General features: G+C 41.2%; 1 protein-coding gene across 6 annotated transcripts; it reads left to right on the forward strand.

Annotated features, from left to right (window-relative positions):
- Positions 1 to 335: 335 nt before the first annotated feature.
- LOC120650713 lies at positions 336 to 8,450 on the forward strand. Of its 6 annotated transcripts, none has more exons than XR_005665784.1 (9): positions 343 to 673; positions 1,071 to 1,493; positions 2,479 to 2,531; positions 2,686 to 3,090; positions 3,699 to 5,505; positions 6,071 to 6,168; positions 6,262 to 6,377; positions 7,010 to 7,151; positions 7,592 to 8,450. XR_005665784.1 is itself a non-coding variant. In XM_039927940.1 (9 exons), the coding sequence occupies exons 1-9, from the start codon at positions 481 to 483 to the stop codon at positions 8,182 to 8,184; spliced, it is 3,597 nt and encodes a 1,198-aa protein (XP_039783874.1). In that variant the 5' UTR covers positions 345 to 480; the 3' UTR covers positions 8,185 to 8,450. The 6 variants fall into 6 exon arrangements, 3 of the variants coding, with proteins under 3 accessions (XP_039783871.1, XP_039783874.1, XP_039783872.1); XM_039927940.1 differs by lacking the exon at positions 6,262 to 6,377 and having other exon boundaries at positions 345 to 673; positions 3,699 to 4,553; positions 4,671 to 5,505; XM_039927938.1 differs by lacking the exon at positions 6,262 to 6,377 and having other exon boundaries at positions 389 to 415; positions 453 to 673; positions 7,592 to 8,415.
- Positions 8,451 to 9,068: the final 618 nt, after the last annotated feature.

Raw genomic sequence — 9,068 nt, forward strand, 5'->3', positions numbered from 1 at the left:
CCAGAGTGAGTCTTGACGGAGCACGAGCCGAGTCCAGGAGCCATCAGCAGTTGGAGCTGCACCCGAGAGCTGAGCCGCGACCCCTGCCGAGCCTATCGTACGGGCCGTTGGATATCCACGTGGCGCTCATCCGGGCGGGGCTGCAGGGAGGAGGGTTTGCAGCCCGGCTCCACCAAATTTTTCCCCCATAGGAAGTGCTTTATCTTTCCTGGGCATTTGATTCTCCACATCGCCACTTTGCGGAACTCATGGGGACTTGGCCGTTTTGGTGACGCACCGATCCCGTAAAGGCCACCACGATTTTTTTTTTTTTTTTTTGAGCATCTAAAGGCCACCACGATTGACCAGCTCCTGGCAAGCGGCAAAAATCAAGCCACTAAACCCCGAACTCGAACTCGAGTCCTCGCGCGATTGCGCGAAGTCGTGCGCCCTGGTGTTGCCACTAAACCCCGGGCCGCCACCGCGGGGACGGCGGCAGACATGCGCCGCCTCCTCGCCGCGGCATGGCCGTGCGCTATCCTCCTCCTCCTCCTTGCCGGCGCGCTAGGGTCTCCGGCGTTTGCGAGCTCCGGTGCCGCTGCCGGCCGTCTGGAATGGCAGATCCTGACCAGGGCCAACTTCTCTTCCCAGATCCAGCTCCACCCCCACGTCCTCCTCCTCGCAACGATGCCCTGTGAGCCCTCCTGCTTGTGCCTGCCTCTGATGTCTGATGAGCTGCCTAGTCACTTAAGTGGTTCAACTGAACAAAAGTCTACGGTTAATTTGGAATTGATAAGATTTGTGGAATCTGTCGGAGTGACAATGGAAAACGTGAAGTTTACTGTGCCCCAAATGCTGTGCTACTGAAGTACCCTGAACATTTTTATTTATTATGCATTGAAATCTCATAATTAAGCTTTGCTCAGTGTCCGCATGGTCCCGAAATCAAAATTTGCCCAAATGCAGCGTTTCTCACAAATTTCCGGTGCATTTGCATTAGAATGTGCTCTGATGCTCTATTATAGACTATGTGGTCAGTTGTCACAGCATGCCATAGCCTAACTGTTGTTGTTACTGATCTTAATCTGTAGGGTATGGTGAGTCCAGAGCATTGATGGCTGACATAGAACATTTGGTTGGTTCCGACGAGGAGCTTGGTCGCCTCAAGCTGATGGTTGTATACAGGAATTCTGAGAAGTTGCTGACAGATGCTATTGGTGCCACTGAAGGAATAAAGGTTGTATACTACCAACGTTCCATGCGATTCAAATATCAAGGGAAGCTTCGTGCACGAGATATTCTGTCTTCGATGCGCCATATCATGTCACTTAAGCACGAGGAGGCCCCTTTTGAAGTTTTGCATACAAAAGAAGATGTGGAGACTTTCATTGAATCAACTGATAAATCTATAATCCTTTACGAGTCCTGTGGATGGTTCACCAGATTGGCTCATGGTTATGGCGGGAGCAACCAGACTTATGAGGTGGCTTCATCAAATAACCACACGGAAAATGGTTTGTCATTTGTCGATTCTGCAACTTCCCTCCATGTTTTATTCAGTTTTTGAAGCATTATGTTTTTCTTTCTTTTGAGAGAGAAAGCGAGATTGAGACACTCTGTTGAAATCTTAATATTGAGCTTGATATCACAGCCTATGACTGTACGGATAAATTTGTATGTAAAACACACTGGGTACAAAATGTTCTTTAGGGTGCAATCTATGGCATAAATACAAAATCTCTGCAATTGGCACTCAAGGATGCAATGACGGAGCCTAAGTGTCAGTCAACTTGGCATACCCCCACACAGGACCCATGTAGTTTTCTGTGGTTCAGGCATCTTTAGCAACCCACAGCCATTCAACTCCCATGCACATATGCATTACCGACGCCTGTGTGACACCAAGTTGGTAGTACCCAGCATGGCAGCGTGTCAGCAGTCCTAATCGTCATCCCCTTCTTTGTTCTCACAAAGTTTTAATTGCTAGCAAAAGTTGCCAAATTTCAACATGGCCACACGAATACAACTAATGAATCCTTTTGTTCTGCCCTTCTTAATTCTTCCCCAACCTGAGTAGGCTGCTTGCGTTGCTATCTTTGGTTCTCTCGCTGCTGCATTCACTGGCAGCTGCGCGATCACTCCTTAAGCCAGGTGCCGCTGTCCACAACTACAAATCCTCAAGGCACCAGTGTAATTCTGTAGCGAAAAGTCCTTTCAGTTGTAAGTCCACCATGTTCCCTTTCTGAGGCGTCAAGTAAATATGGTGCCAAGCTGACGAGGCATCGTCGATGCCTCGGTCTCCTGATGAGAGCTTCTTTTGAAACAGAAGCTGCCAGGATCCTATTCTATCTGGTTTACTCTTTCAATTTAATTTTGTTTAGTCCTTGCCCATTTAATGCACCACTTGCTCCCTGATCTCTCTTACACAAATCTTTTGAATTAATGATAGTGCCTTTCGTCTTCTGATGTCTGGATTCTATATTCTTTGATCTGCTACAGTTGACATTTCTGGGAAGACACTAACCAGAGAATCAGATGGGCCGCTAGAGCTTGTAAGTGTAGTGAAGAAGGTTCCATTTATATCTGATTAATTACCTGCTGCTATGTTTCTTTGAGCGCAAAAAAAAAAAACTATCTGAACTATGAAGATTCAGCATTATCTGAAGAAAGATCCCTGAAAATATGCTTATTTGAGATGACAAACAGGTTATAGAGGATGAAGAACTAACCTTTGGAGGTGGTGGTCAGCTTACTGATTCTTCTTGGAAAGGTGGGTTTACCTTGGCAAATGAAAGTGTCTCTGAGCAAATTGGAAACACAGACGATGGAAATAGAAAGTGTACAATGCAAATGTTCCATCAGTTTGAAAGCTTCTATGCAAAGCTTACAGCTATAGCAAGAGAATATTTTCTTCCTCCAGAAATAGCTAGGTTTGGTCTTATAACCGAAAGATCATTGCTGCCATCACTGGATGTTGTTAATGAAGGCAACCCGGAGACGTGGTTTGTTATCATTCATTATCTGGGATGCACATCTTGTTCCATTATTGTGAAAGATGGAGATGACCTTGGAAATATAGTGCAGTCCCATCATATTCTGGGCATTAAGGAGGTAGGTGAATAACGATTTTATGCACTTCCGAGATAGAACCAAATATGCATTAAATGCTATTCATTGGTATGGAATTAACAGATATTTTCCTTCCATTTTTAATGTGTCTGGGAACTATAAGTATTAAGTATGCTAGTAGACTAGATATTAGAGGAATAAAAAACAGTGCCTGTAGGCTGTAGCCTTCTGGTAAGACTGCTTACAATTCCTTTGTCTATCCACTGCTGTGCTGACAACTGCTCATATCCACTTCTGTGCTGACAACTACTCTGTCCCATGAAAAGTGCAATCCTGGCATTTGAAAAAAAATCCTACAAAGAGTGCAATACTAATAATTGGACAACAATTGGGGCCCACATTATCATCTTCCGCTCCCTCGTTTCCCCCAGCTACCGCCTAATTACGTGTGAAATATTTCCTTGAATGAATTATTTGTATGTATGCTATCTTTCTTCAGTGGAAAATGCTATCTTATTTTGTTTTTGATATTGCCTATAGGATACTTTTAATTCTTTTTTTTTCCCTCAAACATGCAGGGGTGCTGCGTGTACTTCTAATTCTTACATGCACCAGGCCATGACTTTTGAATTTCCATGTTATATGCATAGGTTGGTGCTGATGAAAGTGGTGGCAAGGCTATCTTCCCTGCAAGCAGGCCCTCGATAATTCTATTTATTGATAGATTATCCCATTCTTCAAAAGTTGGAGATGAAAGCAAATTCGTCATCAAGTTACTAAGACAGTACGTCCAAAATAACTATCCATTTCATGTCAGTACTGGAGTTCTAAGTAGCGGTACCTCAAAAACACGCTCAAAAGTGGTCAATTCTTTGAGAAATACAGCTATTTCAAATGCCCATTCTGAATCAGGAAGGCTGAGTGCTTGGGCATCTAAGCTTATGGCACTTGGGGACAAAATGTCAGTTATGGTGGTTAACGATGGAGATAATATTTTATACAGAACTTCCAGCCATGATAGCGGCGGTAGTCCTTTATATGACGTTTTAACTAAGTTGCTACACAAAACGAGACCAGGGCATAGGTTAAAGAAAACGAGGATAAATTTAGTTGCAAAAGACGTTGGCCTAAATATGCTGTCAGATGACTCTAAAATTCAGGTAGTCGAGTCTCCATCAGCTCAAGAGAGTGAATACAAAAGGATTGACAATTCAGTTACCACTACAGATAATTCCAATGATGGTATTACTGAAGTTTCTGCGGATGGAAACACAGCAGAAGAAACTGAATATATCGATGATGGGCAAGCACCAAGTATACTTGAGAAAACTCTGGCAACTTACCCTGATGAAAATTATAACGATCTTGAATCAGATTTTGCAGAAGTGGAGGACCAAAGCAAAAGTGAAGCTTCAGATATGAGCCCTGATCTTCAGGAAGACGTCTCCTATAATGCGTATAGTAGTGGTGAAGTTGAAGGTATATTGCATAGATGCACAGTGGAGGAAACAGTTACAGAAACTTTGGAATCTGATGAGAGAAACATGCATGCGGAACAAGAGGAATCAGTATCATCAAATGAGCAAGATGATGGATCTTCAGCACATAAATGCATAGTGGAGGAAACAGTTACAGAAACTTTGGAATCTGATGAGAGAAACATGCATGCGGAACAAGAGGAATCAGTATCATCAAACGAGCAAGATGATGGATCTTCAGTCCTGGGTAAAAAATTCAGAAAAAATGAAGATGTTACTTATGAGGAGAGCACATTCAATCTACATGAAGAATCAGAAGAAAGTGATACAAGATGTCCCCATCATGCAACATCTAGCTCTTCCTGCAGTCCTGTAAAAGATGACGCACACTTTACCGAGCATGTAACTTCAAGTATATCTGATGACCGTTTTGCTGGTTCTTTCTACTTCTCTGATGGTGGTTACAGGCTCCTGAAAACTTTATCTGGTGGATCAATAATTCCATCCCTGGTAATTATTGATCCAGTTCAACAAAAGCATTATGTCTTTCCTGAGGAAATTGAGTATAGCTATGCTTCTTTACAGAATTATCTTGACAGTTTTATGAATGGAAGTCTTCCTTCGTATTACCATGTTACCTCATCAGCTATAAGTTCAAAGGAACTTCCAAGGCCACCTTTTGTTAATCATGATTTCCATGAGGCAAATTCGATCCCTCAGTTGACAACAGATAGTTTTTGTCCATTGGTCTTTGGATCTGCAGTCTGTGATTCAAAAAGTGAAGTATCATTTTCAAACACTGAAAATATTTCATCGGGTTGGAACAAGGATGTAATGGTGCTTTTCAGCAACTCTTGGTGTGGGTTTTGCCAGCGAGCAGAGCTGGTGGTCCGTGAGTTATACCGATCATTTAAGAGCTTTTCCAGTTATTCAGATTCTTCATCTGCAAATGCTCAAGATGTGCAAGTGCACACTGAAGGTAATACCTTAATTACTTACTGTTAGCTGAGAGCTCACATTGTTACCTTTATCTTTAGAATTGTGAGAAGGGTTTGTTCTTTTTAGTTGAGATTAAGGTCATGCTGTAAATTGAATTAGAAACAATTTGCATCTAATGCAAGTCATGCTGTTTACCTCCCATCTTTAGTGGTGAACATCATAAGATGTCGCCTTGTTCTAGACTTCTAGATGTTAGACTGACACCAATGGCTCACGAGTCGAATACCAGAAATGGCTGGAAATTCACTTTCAAAGTTTTCAATGAAAGAAGTTGCACCTTTTACCCTGTGGGGCCATGTTCCCGTGAATTATGAAAGGGACAATGTAAAGAGAAAAGTTTGCAAATCATGTGTAAGTTGCAACATTACTGCAGCGGCATCCAAGCATAACATGTCAAATCATTGCATCATAAAGTCAACAGAACCCGTTTATTGCAGTATGTTCCCTTTGAGTTCAGAACATTGGGTAAGCATATTCCCTATGTTCCTTGCATGTCAAATGACAATTATTCATTGTGTATTAAAGAATCATCCTTTTGGTTGCAGGGAAAAATGAAAAATATGCCATGAAGGGCTTTCCAGTGATTTATATGATAGACTGCACATCAAATGAATGCCACCATTTACTGAAATCTGCAGGCATGGTAATACTTATTTTTAATCATATATTCCCATCTATTGAAGTTTGCTCCCTCCTGTAACAGCTCAAATCTATATTTGGTTATCATTCTTTATAGGTCAGGTAAGCAGCTAGTGACTTAGGGAATTAGGGGAACATCGTGTTTGCGAAACTCATCTTTGTTGAGTGGGCATTGGATATAAAGGGGCATCTGCAAATAAATTTAGTCAAAAGGTACTTGTATGAGCAACACTCAAGCACGACGCAGTCTTTTTTGGGGTTATCAGGATTGATATAACTTCAGAAGATTTTGTCATTTGACCATTGAAACAACTATGATCTCTAGAGTTTACTAGTGGTCGAATGCTAACTGGTTCAGACTTCAGAGTTCCCCCTTCTGAGATTTCAGAGAACAGGGAGGGCAGGCCGGCAGGACCCTCTATTGCCCCAACCAGCCATGGCCCACACAGTTCAGTTTGTTGAACACTATTTATATGGTTCTAACGTAATGTTGTATTGTGTTCCTTCCAAGAAAGTTCAAACTATCGAATGCAAAGCTGTGCCTACACAAGAAAGTTTTTAAATTCAATCAGTTCAGACCCTGTTTGGAGCACATGAATGTTATAGGGAACATAACATTTTCCTTCAGGAATTGGGAAATCCCCCCATTATAATTGGGGTGGCATCTGACAATCATCAGTTTTCTGAAATGCATTTATTTTTAAAAAGTATCAGGAGTGTATGTTCTTGAGCTTCCTTATTTAACAGCAGCATTGGCAACAACTAAAACAACAGCTCCTTATTTGAATATTTTGATACTGATGCACTTACTAATGCTACTGTGTTGCACCTTCATCTACACACAGGAAGAGCTTTATCCTACATTGTTGCTTTTCCCTGCGGAGAACAAAAGTGCAATAGCATATGAAGGGGGGATGTCAGTGGTTCATTTAATCAATTTTTTGGAGTCTCATGTTAGCAATTCTCGCCATCTATTGGAATATAAAGGTTGGTGGCGAAACATCTTGTGATTGCATCTGTTTCTACTGAAAATATTTAGATGTGCTATAATTCTATAATATATGTTAACTCACACATTACAACACTATTGTCTCTTAAAAGTTGCATTAATCTTCTTCTCACACATGGAAGTCTACCTTGTTCACGAGCTGCCTACCTGTCTAGCACGCTAGTTTAGTTTACCACTCTTATCTGGATTGTCAGATGCTTGGCCATATATTACCTTATTCTAGAAGTCCCCCAAACCTGAGGTGCCATCCCATCAAACTAATGAGGATTTGTTTGAAGAGCCCTGTTTTCCTGGTACTTGTAAATCAAGAGGTTTCACAAATGTCACATGCATTCCTACACCCGAAAGATTATAATGAACCACATATTTTCCTGGTACTTGTACATGCTCTAAAGCCTATTTTCTTCTTGGTACACAGGATATATGTGGAAGAAGAGAATGGCAACACAGCAAGATGCGCCACAGGCATTTCAATTTCACATCAGTGATAAAGGCAGCGGCAGTGTTGGTTCTGACTTACCAAATCATTCAGATGTCGTTACAGGATCCATCCTCACTGCCACTGATAAGCTTGGGACTGCAGTACCATTTGATAATTCCAAAGTGCTCATTGTATCTTCTGATTCTCATGGAGGCTTTCATGGCTTGATAATCAACAAACGATTAAGCTGGGGAATCTTCAAGAATCTGGACAGCTCGATGGAGTCTATCAAGCACGCCCCACTTTTCTATGGTGGGCCTGTTGTGGTGCAGGGTTATCACCTTGTGAGCTTGTCAAGAGTAGTCTTGGAGGGGTACATGCAAGTCATACCAGGCGTCTATTATGGGAACATAATTGCCACAAGCCGGGTAGTCACATGGATCAAGTCGGGTGAGCAATCTGTTGATGACCTGTGGTTCTTCTTAGGCTACTCGGGGTGGGGATACAACCAACTTCTTGATGAACTATCTGAAGGAGCATGGCTCGTCAGTGGGAAGCCGATTGAGCATTTGGACTGGCCGGAGACTTGAAAGAGTTCTCTGGACCTCTGTCGTTGCTCCAAAGAAAATTTTCAGTCCACCTTGCACATACCTCCCATCACTGCAACATAACATTGTACTTCATCTTTTTTGGATTAGAGATATAGCATCCTGTATTTTCAGATCATGTTCACACTGTACTATGGTGTCACAAATTTGTTATACATAACGCTTTGATAGTCAAGACTTCGCTGTTATCCCTGTGAAGTTATGTTAGATCATCAGTGGAAATTTTATTTGAAGGAATATTTTTTTCTTGTCGGGGAATTTTATGCCATTCTGACAAAAAAACCACCTTTTCTGAGCCCATCTGTTCCCAACTGATAACAGTCCAGTCTGTTTAAAAAAAATCACTGCTAGCGTCTGGACGTCCTATCAGATTTTTTTTTCATCGGACGGTCCATCGCAATATTGACAAATAACAATTGTAACATTAGAAATCAACACTTGCAATATAAAAAAAAATATGTATACAAATGACTTTGATATTCCATTGGAGGATGGAAAATTCCTACCGTAATATTAACATCATATTTCATACAACATTTACTACGCAATCTTTACTTATTTCTAAAACAAAAATTATTTCCTTGTATAAAAAAAATAATTGCAACATCGGTACCTGTTTCGTCCTCCTATCTATATCTATATATCCTATATAGATAGCACCCACTAACTATTTCTCTCTTCATGCAAGGTGTCCACCTCATTCTCCACTAAGTATCCCATTAACTTTCAACTACCTTATTAATTACAAAAAATGTTCATGTTGTCATCTCTACAATATGCAATACTTTTAATCTTTAATTAACTAAAGTAAAATCATATACATACGCTATTTTTTCATCACCTATTCTTCTATAATGTGATCAATA

This window comes from Panicum virgatum, chromosome 9K (genome assembly GCF_016808335.1).
Source record: "Panicum virgatum strain AP13 chromosome 9K, P.virgatum_v5, whole genome shotgun sequence".
Lineage (NCBI taxonomy): Eukaryota > Viridiplantae > Streptophyta > Magnoliopsida > Poales > Poaceae > Panicum > Panicum virgatum.

Coding starts and splice junctions, on each gene's coding strand:
- LOC120650713 (XM_039927937.1), top strand. CDS start 481: ATGCGCCGCCTCCTCGCCGCGGCATGGCCGTGCGCTATCCTCCTCCTC. Junction 2,532..2,685: donor CAGATGGGCCGCTAGAGCTT/GTAAGTGTAGTG, acceptor GATGACAAACAG/GTTATAGAGGATGAAGAACT. Junction 7,152..7,591: donor CCATCTATTGGAATATAAAG/GTTGGTGGCGAA, acceptor CTTGGTACACAG/GATATATGTGGAAGAAGAGA.